The sequence below is a fragment of the Electrona antarctica genome (assembly GCF_951216825.1).
Source record: "Electrona antarctica genome assembly, chromosome: 15".
Taxonomy (NCBI): Eukaryota; Metazoa; Chordata; class Actinopteri; order Myctophiformes; family Myctophidae; genus Electrona; species Electrona antarctica.
Window position 1 is genome coordinate 4,842,245 of NC_136796.1, and position 13,769 is coordinate 4,856,013.

The window sequence follows — 13,769 nt, forward strand, 5'->3', positions numbered from 1 at the left end:
AGTAACAGACAACAGTTGGTCGAAAAAAACATTGTTGAGAGATAAAATTAGAAAAAGTAAAGAGTGCGTGTGCGTGCGTGCGTGCGTGCGTACCAGCAGTGCGTCAGTCGGCATGTTGTTGTATTTATTGGTTTCTCTCTTCAGAGCTTCGTACATCATGAACTGAAGAGCAGCCTGAGATGTTCCAATAAGACCGGGAACAAAGCCCTGTGTAACACAGCACAATACACACTGTCAATGCAAACTGTTACACACAGACATGTTCCCTATATAAAAGCCTGCGTAGCACAGCACAATGTGTTAATGCAAAGTGTTACACACCGTCGATGAACCGCTACACCAGGGGTGGGCAACTTTGATGATGGAGAGGGCCACTATATTTCCACACTCACTCCCTATGGCCATATATTACTGTCGTGGCAAAAATAGCCGATCTACAAGCTCAAAACGCGTCGCACTGCGACGCGTTTTGAGCTTGTAGATCGGCTATTTTTGCTATATTCGAATTGAAATGTTGAATTATTTTTTACTATTTTTTTAATTGGAATCCTGAAAATTAACATTTTTATGTAATTTCAAATGCCTTTTAATTATACTTGTGTTGAGCAATCTACTAATTTAGACTGAAGTAATTAAAGCGGGTCATGTTTGCATGAATTGAAAACTGCTGAAACCAATATTATATCAGTATCCTGACATTAACCTGAGGGCCACATTAAGTGAAGGTGGGGGCCGCATGTGGCCCCCGGGCCGCCAGTTGCCCACCCCAGCGCTACACAATACACCAACACAACGTTAGACTCTGCTACACAATAATGTTACGCACAACTTTCTAGTTTATTTTTAACACACTGGTTCTGCTCTCCGCTTCACGTCAGCCGGTGGTTAAAACAATCAGCTTGTACACACGTCCTAGCGCATTTTCATTGATATCAAACGAGAGAAAAATATTCGTCGGTTGGATTAGCTAGGACGGCTCCACACGTCCTACGATCTAAATGGGTTAATCAGCCTGTCGGTGATGTATAAACTCTGCAACAAAAGTTCGGAAACTTAACTTTGGTTCATTATTTCTCCACTTTAATAATACCAATAATGGTATTGTATTTTTTATCATTTTAAGCGTTGATTAGTCACCTTTACAACGAGGTATAGATTGTAAGGCTCGGGTGTTCCTGGAATGAGCAACACAGCTAAGCGTGTGGGTAGCGCCTCCAGAAAATGTGCCAAAATGGCAAATGGTTTGGTATTCATACCCATGCTTTGAGTTGCTCAGTGGATCGGATGATAGCAACTAGTGTTGCTGAGTTTATATCAACAATGACCACCTAGCCATGCATTATCCCTTACTTAGTTTGTAGGAGTGTATGTGAGAGTACATATACACCCTTTGTAGCGTTTCAATCCGTTTCTTATTTAATACTTTATTATTGTCCGGCCTCGCCCTGATTGGTGGCACCCCAGCAACCAATTTAAAAGGTACCGTTTCAGACCGCCACAGTGTGTGCGTGCGTGCGCGTACCCTGTAGAGTCCAGGTATTCCTTCATACTTGTAGATCTTGTGCAGAGCGTCCATCATTCCTCTGTACTGCTTGCTGTCCGAGTACTGGAGCACCAAGCGAGTCTTGGTCACCCACACCGGGTTAGTGAGACACAGAGTCAAGATACCTGCCGCACACACAGAGGATGTGCACATGTTAAGATACCTGCCACACACAGAGGATGTGCACATGTTAAGATACCTGCCACACACAGAGGATGTGCACATGTTAAGATACCTGCCGCACACAGAGGATGTGCACATGTTAAGATACCTGCCACACACAGAGGATGTGCACATGTTAAGATACCTGCCGCACACACAGAGGATGTGCACATGTTAAGATACCTGCCGCACACAGAGGATGGGCACATGTTAAGATACCTGCCACACACACAGAGGATGTGCACATGTTAAATGTGTGCAGCATCAGAGCATGTTGGAAATGATGAACTCTGAACAGTGAATATTAACTCAGCCAGAAGAGGGCAGTAATGTTCCACCTCTCTGTTCTGTCTGCCCAACAGACAGACAGACAGACATAGAAAGGTATCAGTGTTAGTGGCTCTTAGATGGGTGCTCTTTGGTGATACAGGTAAAACAAAAAGGTATCTTTCCTCCAAGTTGTACTGCTTGTCAAAGGTGTAAGTTGCAGACTTGAGAAGAAAAGAAGGGAATCCAAGGCACTCGGTCTTTGGTGAAAAATTCTAATAATGTATTGAAGAGCAGTACAACTTGGAGGAAAGATACCTTTTGTAGACATAGAAAAAGGTATTGAAAGATATCGATGGGCATGTGCGTATGTTTGGATGTGCGTGCGTACTTGCGTGCGATGTGTGTGTGTGTGTGTGTGTGTGTGTGTGTGTGTGTGTGTGTGTGTGTGTGTGTGTGTGTGTGTGTGTGTGTGTGTGTGTGTGTGTGTGTGTGTGCGTGACTGACCAGCCTGTCCTGCAGACTTTAGGTGCTCCAGAGCGCTGAGCTCCGTTTGACGACCCTCCTGTATGTACGACTTCAATGCATTATAACTGGACAGACAGACAGACAGACAGACAGACAGACAGACAGACAGACAGACAGACAGACAGACAGAATCATTGTCAAATGCAGTGTATAATTCCAACATGAAATTCACATCAGTTCAAAGCAGGTATAAAGGGGAGCGGGTGAAATTCTTCTGTACAAGATTCTTAAATAAACAATAATAATAAGAGTAAAAAAAATGTCAAATATCAAATGAGCACAGTGTGCGACAGCGTTCCACAGAGTACGCTTCTGCAAAGACATATCAAATAGCAGCAGATATGAAATATGCATACACAGTGTGTGTGCAAGAAATATGACACTGCATCCTCCTAATTGTTTTGTCGCGGTCAGTGACTGACACTCACTTCAACTCACAGCACCTTGATTCCTGAGGTGATTCACCTGCAACTGAATCTAATCTGGTTAATGGGCTCTATGCACAGCAGCCATATTGGAAAGAATAGAGACTCATCGTACCCGGACGCTATTCGGGAATGCCTACTAAGTAGCAAAACCCCAAAACTTCCTGGCCTTGACAGCCCATACATCCAAACAGAAAAGTCCTATCTGATTGTATTAAACAACATTAAACTCACCTTTACAACATTTCAGGTTCACGAAAAGCTTGAATTATCCTCTATCTGCAAGGTTTTTGTTTCATAAAAATCCACCATAGACATGTTACGAGCTACTTTCGATCAAGAAAGCCCATGCAGGTGATTATTTTTCTAAGTGTCAGAGTTTGGAAGCGCTTGTTTTCAACAACGCAACGTCCTGCTTCCTCTCTGTGTGTAACTCTTGAGTTGAGAGTGTACAAAATAAATGGAACAATGGGTCCTTTTGGTTCCATTTTGTACACTCTCAGAGTTATGGGGGTCCTTGAAATGAAAGGGTTTGAGAACCACTCTGCTACACTAAATGGAACAGGGCCGTAATTAGTATAAGTGGTAATACATGTGAAGGAAGTGGCCCAATGTCTTTCCAAGTATTACTTACCATAAGTACCTGATTCATAGTTTGTATGTCAGTGATTCTTCTGGTGTTTGTATTCCAGTGTTATGTTTGTATTAGAGTGTTGTATTTCTGGCTTTGGGTGTACTTTAGTTTCTGTATTCCAGTGTTATGTTTGTATTAGAGTGTTGTATTTCTGGCTTTGGGTGTACTTTAGTTTCTGTATTCCAGTGTTATGTTTGTATTAGAGTGTTGTATTTCTGGTTGTATGTGTACTTTAGTTTCTGTATTCCAGTGTTATGTTTGTATTAGAGTGTTGTATTTCTGGCTGTGGGTGTACTTTAGTTTCTGTATTCCAGTGTTGTGTTTGTATTAGAGTGTTGTATTTCTGGATGTATGTGTACTTTAGTTTCTGTATTCCAGTGTTATGTTTGTATTAGAGTGTTGTATTTCTGGCTGTGGGTGTACTTTAGTTTCTGTATTCCAGTGTTATGTTTGTATTAGAGTGTTGTATTTATGGCTGTGTGTGTACTTTAGTTTCTGTATTCCAGTGTTATGTTTGTATTAGAGTGTTGTATTTCTGGCTGTATGTGTACTTTAGTTTCTGTATTCCAGTGTTATGTTTGTATTAGAGTGTTGTATTTCTGGCTGTATGTGTACTTTAGTTTCTGTGATTCAAGTAGTGTGGTCTGTGAGATCAGTGTTTTCCTTGACACACAGACAGACAGACGGGATCCACTCGTAATTCCGATGGCACATTAGTCCCACACCGTGGCTTTGCGTGTGCGGTTAGGGTTAGTGACAAGGTAGCCTGGCCCAGCCTGTGTGTGCTTTCGGGTCTAGAGGGGCGGGCACCGGTCGAAAACGGAGAACACTGACGTTACCAAATGTGTTATTGGTTAGGAAATACAAGTAAAGTTGGCTCCCACTTCCTGTGCCATATTTTCCAATGGGTTTCCCCAGCAGGCTTTTAATTTTTGAGCCGAATGCGAACGAAAATAAAAGCCTGGGTACCGATCGAGGCTAGTGACAAGGTTAGTAATGGTCCTACGCGCCGTCAGAATAATTATGCTGACCCCAGACAGACAGGCGGTTTGAATCCACCGTTGTGTTGTGCAACACAAACAGACACGACAGACAGACAGACAGACAGACAGACAGACAGACAGACAGACAGACAGACAGACAGACAGACAGACAGACAGACAGACAGACAGACAGACAGACAGACAGACAGACGGCTAATTCTCCTCAAAGGTGTTTTCATCGTGTTAAAAGCAGAACTGAAACAACATAGCTCTAATAATCCACCCGTAGGCTGCTGAGTTGGTTTTGCAGTGTTGAGTGTTGAGCAAGTTTAACATTGCACCACGACTAGAAGTCTTTCCAGTGGTAAGTATTAGACACACAGACGGTTAAAACGGGTGCTATGACAACGAACGGATATAACGGGTATTGCGTACTAGGGTGGGGTATGCATTCCGCATTGTCATCATTCCCAAGCAGGCCGGTGCCCAACAGTGTGTGTGTGTGTGTGTGCGTGTGCGTGTACGTGTGTGCGTGCGTGCGTGCGTGCGTGTTTTCCCCATACCCCCAGAGGAAGTATTATAACTGCGTTTCCTGTCCGTGCAGTTTGAGGAAGTGCTCACTGTGTGTCGTTTGTTTGTCTTTGTAAGACAGACAGACAGACAGACAGACAGACAGACAGACAGACAGACAGACAGACAGACAGACAGGGTGTGTGGTCTCTCTCTCTCGTACTACTCACAACAGGAAGTAGAGCCCCCAGTTGGCTCCGGCGCCCCAGACGTTGGGTGTGACCCCCTGGTAGAGACCCCGCACCCCCTCCATCCTCCATATGGTCCTGATGCAGTGCAGCATGTTGTCATACTGAGGCCGCACGCTCAGACCGTCACTCACTGGAAGAAACGGAAAGCCACAACACCACACATGCTGTAAGAACTAAAGTAAACATGACATCTATCTTCTATCTATCTATAAATGCACCAAGTCTCTGTGTGTACGTACATGTGTACGTCTGTAATCCACGTCACTCGAGAACCGTTCGCCCCACCGACTTCAAATTCGACACACGCGTTCCACACCCCCGCAGGGAGTGCAGTGCCCGGTGTCGAGCCGGTCGGACCCACGCCCCACGGTTGTCCAGAACCGCCACAAAAGGTCTCTGCTCGGGCTCTGGACAGGGCAAGCTCTTGCATCGTTGCAAGTAGGCCAGTGCCCAACGGGCACCGCTCTAGTTACTGTTAATTCCCTCTATGCTGGAACCAACCAAACGTCACTTAGACCAGTGGTTCTTTACATATTCAAGCCCCTTAAAACAATCATATTTAAACTGGGCACCACGACAAGCACAGCAATATTGTGAAAATAGCAGATCTACTACGCTCACATCGACTTGCTTTGCAGGGCTTTATTTTTGAGCGGTGATTAACCGCTCTAACGTGTTGCTTCCTGTTCAGTTTAGAATCGGATTTGAAGCTTTGTATTGTTTGCTCCTCAGCGGCCCGGCTCCTCAGCACATTTCTGAACTGGCAACAGCCCAGCTAGAGCCCCGAGGTCAGCTAATCAGCTGCTCCTGACTGTACAAATAAATAAATAAACTGAGGTGAGCAAGCCTATACGAGTCTGAGCCAGCTCTCCCCGGTCTCTGGAATAGACTGCCTCCTAATACAGAGTGGTGGTTCTCAAAGGGATCCTCGAGGAGGGGGCTTCCCAGCTAAATGTGTTAATACAGGCTAGCAATAGCATCATATTTTAACCACTTTATCCAAAATATGTTGGCTGTTCAAACATGACAGACATACAAGCTCACAGCTCACTTCAAGTTTGGAGAAAAAAGAGGAAAAAAAAGGAAAAGATGAAGAATTTTTCTTATAAAAATAAAAAATAAATCATTTCCAGATGGGGGTCCATTGCCAAATATATATCAATTTGGGGGTCCTTGGACCTCGACACAAACAGTTTGAGAACTACTGAACTACTGCTTTAGAAGGCATTTTTAGAATCTGCCTCGGGTCTTAACTCGATTGCTGTTGACATCTATAGACGTCCTTTCAAGTCCAACACTTCACTGACATCAATCAGTGTTTTCAGTCGTTTGCGATAGAGGTATCGTTCTTCCGCAACCCATGAGTTCATTCTAGAGCTTCAGGATCAAGAGGTTAACGGGAAAGAACGCGAACAAAACAAAACCAAGCCGGGAAAGTTATAGAGGGTAAGGATGTGACATCATCATCATACCTGAAGTTATGCGGGAACCGCCTACTGAGTTGCAAAAAAAAACGTTCTGGCCTTGACAGCCCATACATTGAAACAGAAAAGTCCTATATCTGATTGCATTAAACAACGTTAAACAACATTAAACTCACTTTGACACTCACCTTGCCACTCGATTTACCACTCACTTTATGCATGTGCATACGGTGGCAGCGGTGGCCGAACGGTTTGCGGAGCGGTCTTGATACCGGAAGGTCGCCAGTTCGTATCCCCGGACCGGCACGTTAAAATTACCACCGCTGAAGTGCCCTTGAGCAAGGCATTGAACCACTACCATGAAATGTTCTATGAGCAGGGCCTGGCTGTAAACAAGTATAATAATAATAATAATAATAATACATTTTATTTATAAGGCGCCTTTCAGGGCACTCAAGGTCGCCGTACAGGTTAAAAACAGTTGATACAAAACACAGTTAAAAGCAAAACAAAACTAGGGCACTAGTATCTGATGCTTAGTCCAGTTACCCTGGGTAAATATAGTAACTTTGCTTTGCTTTGCTTTGCTTTGCTTATACCCTATGAAATGAAATGAAATGAAATCTATATTTACCCAGGGTATCTGGGCTAAGCTCAAGAACTTGTTTCCAGCCAGGCCCTGCTCATAGAACACATTTCATCGTAGTGGTTGATGCCTTGTTCAAGGGCATTTCAGCGGTGGTAATTTTAACGTGTCGGACGGCTGGTTCGAACTGGGAACCTTCCGCTATCTAGACCGCGCCGCTATCCGTTCGGCCACCGCTGCCACAAATACCGTGGGATTGATTGAGTTTCACAAAAATGCATTTTTCTTTTCTTTTCTTTCTGCTCCAGGTGTTTTTGGTGAACACAAGATGTATTCAACTGTGAATTAAATAACTAAAGAACGGAACATTCGCAGAAAGACACTTTTCCCCCCCTGATGGAAGTAGAGACTCTCGTCTTTCTTTTGAGACAGAGCCATTGAAGGAGAGTTACGACATCTCTGTTCACTTCAAGGAGGCCAGTCCAATGGCGGCTCCGTGCGGCTATCTTAGTATACTCTAAGGGGGAGCCGAATAGTTACAAAGTCCTGGACCGGAAGTTGACAAGAATGCACTGGACTCATGCAACAGCAGATACGATCAGTTTTTAGTAATAGTACAACAAGAACATAATCATTAGAGACTTTAGTTGTCACTGTACAATACTTTAAAACAGTTGCCATGTTGCACACATGCCAAATATTGCTGATAACTGCGCCGCCCTCATTGAAAACAATGTTTAAAACTCCACCTTGTCACTCTCCAGTGCTGCATGCTCGAGCGCTGTTTTCGGCTCCCTCAATGACACCACTCTCCTAGTCTACACCACTATGGTGTTTACATAGTCATTGAACAAACTATTCTGTGAGATTAGTAGTAAGAATACTCAAAAAACGCTGGCATTGGCTGCAGACTGTTCTAGACAGAGTAACCCTGGCAGTAAATATGGGTTAACCCGTCACTATTGGCGGCTGATGGGTAAACAAATCTAAATTCACTGTAAACATAACATACTGTAAACACAACAGTTGTGCATGTGATCACATGTTGAGTCACTCACTGACTGTAAACATAACAAGTTAACAACCATACATGCATCATTTGATCATCTCTATGCAATCACTTAATACATCAATCCTATATTATAAAACATGGCACAAAAACCTCAGTATGTAAAACATGCTGGTTTAAATCTGTGTTAACTTTATATATTACTTGACTAACAGTTTTTATTTTGTAACTTTATTGTTTTACACTGTGTGGTGTGTCGATTTTGGGTGTTATGTGGAATTGATGGTGGTGTGTATGCAGAAATTGGCCAAACTCTCACACACACACACACACACACACACACACACACACACACACACACACAACGCCTGCCACAGTGTTTGCATGCTTGGCTGTCAGTAGAGGTCTGATCAAGTTATGACGTCCATAAACTTTAATATGTTTACACTATGTGTACAACTATGTGTGCGTGTGCACGCTCGTGCTGCGCGCGCGCGCACACACACACACACACACACACACACACACACACACACACACACACACACACACACACACACACACACACACACACACACACACACACACACACACACACACACACACACACACACACACACACACACACACACACACACACACGGGGGTGATTTTAAGATGGCTGCCGTCTCTCACTCTGTAACAGAGTCTTTACAGTATCGATACATTCAGCTCCAGCTGACCTGACTACTATTTGTAATGGACTCAGTGTCTTTTTAAAGCATTGAATGCTTTAAATAAAATCACACCCGTGTGAACTGAGTGGTGCAAGGTCTTATATAGCCTGATCAGCTGTGGTCTGACATAATGTCAGTGACCATAGTAACCATGCTCATTCTTTTGAGGGACAGGTACACAAACACACACACACACGGGTACTAACAAAGCCAGTTGTTGGAGTGGTTTGCACCACTCAAAAATCTTCTGCCATGGACCATCCAGTCCTCTCAGGTCATCTGGAACAGGTCTGCTTTCTTTCCGTCCCCACAATCTAAACTAAACGTGGAGAAGTGCTTTAGTGCTCCGTTGTTTACGCTCCACATATCTGGAACAAACACCTCGAAAACTGCAGCCCTGCTGCAACTCTTAACCCATTTTGACCTGAGATCAGATTCTATAAATGTCTTCTACATCCTGACAGTTTTCTGAAAAAGCTGTTTCTATGTCAGTCGTTCTTCGATTTTTCATAGCAGACCTGCTAGATCTGCTATTTTTCAATAGCTAAAGCATAACATAATGCTAACACCAAAAGGGGTTCCCGCCCAAAATGGGTTAAATTGACTCTCTTAACATTCCTTGTTTTTTGTCAGGTGAAACCTGACTAATGAAAGCTAGTCCTGCCTCAAAGCAGACCAGAGGTAGAAAACTGTCGTTCCCTGATGTCATCGCTAAGCAGGAACTGGGGATGGCAATGAAGGACCGGGAAGTCTGGTGTGTTATTGTGAAATCCACGATCTCGAAAAATGATGATGATGCGTTTTACTGCGTGGGCCCTCATTCTCCATGCAGACATTGTTGTGTCGTTGTGACTGTGTTTTCGGGGGTTGAAAACGCAACCAAGGTAAGCCTCCTTAAATTCAGAGTGGAAACCTTTGAAATACATTTTATATATTTGTTCCCGCTGTGAACACAGCACACGTGTCCATGTCTACAAACGACCGGGGGAGCAATAAAAGGTAGGATATCGAAACAAAGGAGATATAGGATATAGGATATAGCAAGAGAGCCTGGCAAAGGGAGAACAGGGGGCGAAATACTGTAAATCTGGCAGTCAATGGCTTCCATCATGAAACAACACTGAGTCTGACAGATCCATGGTATGTACAGTACATGAATACTGTTGGACAGTAATGACACACATTTAGTAGAATCATAACTCATGGGTGAGTGGTTCTGTCAGCACGGTGGTACTCAACCTGTGGGTTGGGACCCCAGGGAGGTCCCCAACATGATTTTGAGGGTGGGGCAGGGCGGGGCGGTCCACAAATATGATGATTCTGGAGGGCCACGTGCTGAAACGTAGGCCTACTGTATAAGACCACGAGCCAGGCATAACAACTGTGACCCCTAAGCCCCGCCCTGCTCTGTAATGTCCTGCATGTTTAAAGTAGGCTAGGTCAAATCGCATGTTGACTCGACAGTCGAGAACGCAAGATAGAATGTCAATAAGCATGACACAAATACACACCATGACCTTGATGAAATGACTGTATGCATGTTGTGCACTACATACACAGTACGCTGTACGCACACAGCCACACACACACCAAAAATAGCAGATATACAATCACGAAACGCATTGTGCTGCGAAGCATTGTGAGCTAGTAGATTTAGCTGTGTTTGGTTTAGCCAAATATAACTCTGGCGTAACTCCAAGCCTTTAAACCAAACCTCTATAGTCTAAATGCTAAATCCTAACCTGAATCTTTTCCTCACTGTAAGCCTAAATGGCCGTTCGTTCACACTGAGCACTATAACTATATTGTCTCACTCTCAGAATTGTACTACTTATTTTTAGCCCCGAATCGCTAGCCTCGCATTCAGGGCTCCGGTGACAATGTCTTGGTTGTCTCTGCTGCACTGAGAGGGCTTTCAGACTGAATAATGGACTGAAATCAAATGAAAATTGAATGAATGAAGAAGGTTCCCCTTCATGACTTTCTCTAAATATTCGATTCAAATCATCTCTTTTTTTTGTTCCATCTGAAACATTTTCTAAATATGTTTTTAGTCATTCTATCTCTGCCTATTCACACCTCCAGACAGCCCATTGTTCAAGTTAAAAGACAATGGCTCTACCCCGCATTCCCCGCAAGATCAGCTTGTGTGGTAGGTGGCCTTACTTCAGTCATGCGAGTGCTATAGGGACATCAGAAGTATACAATAGCCCTCAGCAGTATAGCAATAGAAGTACACGCACACGTGCACTGCACAGTCTGCACACACACATGCACACACACACACACACACACACACACACCTGCAAAGCGGATCTTGACCAGGTCCAGAGGGTGGAGCACCAGGGTCGAGATCACTCCACCGGTCAGGCCGGCCGCCAGGTTCTCGTACCGGACGTGGGTCAGCACGCCCCTCAGGGACGCGCTGGCACTCCAGCCTGCCGAGGCCACCAAGGCCCCTCCTGGCCCTGACAGCGCCCCCCCGGGGCCTGCCACTGGCCCCCCGGGGCCCCCGCCATGAGGCAGTGGCCCCTGGGCTTCCCCGCGGAGCATTGGGTCAGGCTCTGGCTCCTGCCTGGACATGTCCATGTGGTTCCTCTTCCTCCAGTCTGTCACAACAATAAATAAAACCGCCAGAATCAAAGTCTGTGCATGTATACCTGACGAAGGCCACAGAGGCCGAAACGAGAGAGTGAGAGCGAGAGAGATTAGATATATAGATAAAGATTTGCATGTGTGTGAAGTGAATTGGCGCCATTATCATCGTACATCATCATGACGTAATGTAGCAATGTCTATTTGCTCTAATTGTGTATTGCTTCATTGTTAATGGGAATTTGTGTAGGACCAAAATAGCCTATTTGCTCGTCCACATATGACATAATTGTCCAATGATTGTCAATGGCATTTAATGTTTGTGTTAGGACAAAATCTACACTATAGCAGAATATAGGAGGGGCTAGCGCCCCTCAAAAGTAAAATAGGTTGAAATCGTGTTTGAAATGACAAAAGCCGCCTACTGATGATGTCATTGATGGGCAGGTTTCTAAAATGTCCACAGTCCACCAATGACACACAGGGGATTCCCTCTTTATTAGGTGAATCGCCCAGGTGGGCGTGGTTATATGCCTAGCCTATGACAGACATTATAAATGGCCCGCTGGTCAAGGACAGTCTAAGAAGGATGAGACGCGAAGACCGTACGGGCGACGCCATGTTGCTTATGGTGCTCCATGGAAGGAAAGAAACATGCGCAATGGGCTATATGCAGCCAACACTTCCGCGTTCAGCTTCCTTGGTCTCAACTGCGCATGTTTCTTTCCTTCCAAAGCAACATGGCGTCGCCCGTACGGTCTTCGCGTCTCATCCTTCTTAGACTGTCCTTGCCGCTGGTCCGGAAGTACCATTTTCAGACCGCCCCTCTGGGCCAGTAGAACATACCTTCCTCTTGCCCACTTGGGACAGTAAATTTAAAGCCATTTAAAAAGCCCTAACCCTAACACCTAAGTTCACATCATTTCCCTGGTGTTTTGTAATAGTTTTATGAAATTGTCTGGTTACAACATAGCGTTCTGCAGGCCCATCCTTATGAGGGTCAATTCTTGATGATAATGTATGATCGTCAATGTATGAGTTTCTCTCTGCTGATTGGGTGAAATTTGTATCCTGACCTGAACACGTATTTTCTGTTCACTAAAGAGCTGGATAGATGGACAGACTCCTGGTTACAGAACAAACACTCAAAGAGAAAAGAAGCACCATAGAGGTCTTGGGCACCTCAATGTTAAATTGGCAAAAAACATACAATCCAAAATGTTAAATAAATGAATGAATGGTTTATTTTGATCTTTTTCAGTTACATTACAAAAATATTTTTTGAAAGGTATAGGCAGAAGCTTATAGCTTTATGCCCATCCTTATTACATATTAACAACAAAGAAAATGTAAAGAACCTACAAAACAAACACACCCTATGCTTAAAATAATGTAAAAGTATACTTATTATGCATACTTAATTATGCCTACAACATGATTTGAGGCCTATTTCAACAATTGCTACTGCTACACAATAAAGCTAGCCAGGCATTTGACTCAGGCATAAACAATATAAATGTATATGACAATGTTGTACCACCCACACTACCACGCATGTTAAAATCATGCATAGGCTACTATTTTGTTCCCCAAAGCATAGCCTATAGCGTACTTAGTTTTTTCACATTAAAAAAACAAACATGACTTGACAATTTCACATTGAGGTGGCCAGACATCCCAGCACCAAAACACACAATATCACTTTACACACATCATTCAATTAATTAATTCGATAATTAGGCTATCAATCCATTAATTCCTCCTACAATAAACAACATAGTCATAACATAAGTTACATAACATGTGCTTGCCTGGCTGTCCACTGCAGGGCTCCGGGCGTGGGGGGGCGGGGAGGGGGGAGTCCACTCCAGACTGTGGTCTGCTGCAGGACTAAAGGGGGGTCCCCAGGGCGGGGGGTGCGGTTCTGGCCTGGGGGTCCAGGTTTAGAGCTCCAGGTTCGGGGGACCACGGTCACGACAGCACCGGGGCTCCAGTGGAGAACGCTTCGGCGGCGATGGTGCGATAAATCGGCCGACTAACCTGACCTGTTTCCCGGGCCGCATATCAATCAATGGTCGGTCCAGAGGCAAATCAGACATGACCTGCACTCTCCTCCGTCCAGCACCAGTCTGTACC

The 13,769-nt window shown here is 44.4% G+C and overlaps 1 protein-coding gene across 1 annotated transcript in view; it reads right to left on the reverse strand.

The window, feature by feature from the left end:
* The window catches only part of LOC306938298 (solute carrier family 25 member 32-like), a 14,507-nt gene extending 738 nt beyond the window's left edge, over positions 1-13,769 (reverse strand). Inside the window, exons 1-6 of the mRNA XM_079522414.1 lie at positions 13,445-13,769; positions 11,342-11,647; positions 5,283-5,433; positions 2,480-2,565; positions 1,523-1,668; positions 94-207 (exon numbers count right to left, since the gene is read on the reverse strand). Coding sequence (XP_079378540.1) covers positions 94-207; positions 1,523-1,668; positions 2,480-2,565; positions 5,283-5,433; positions 11,342-11,627 — 783 coding nt within the window. The 5' untranslated portion in view covers positions 11,628-11,647; positions 13,445-13,769. The remainder of the gene's footprint in view (positions 1-93; positions 208-1,522; positions 1,669-2,479; positions 2,566-5,282; positions 5,434-11,341; positions 11,648-13,444) is intronic.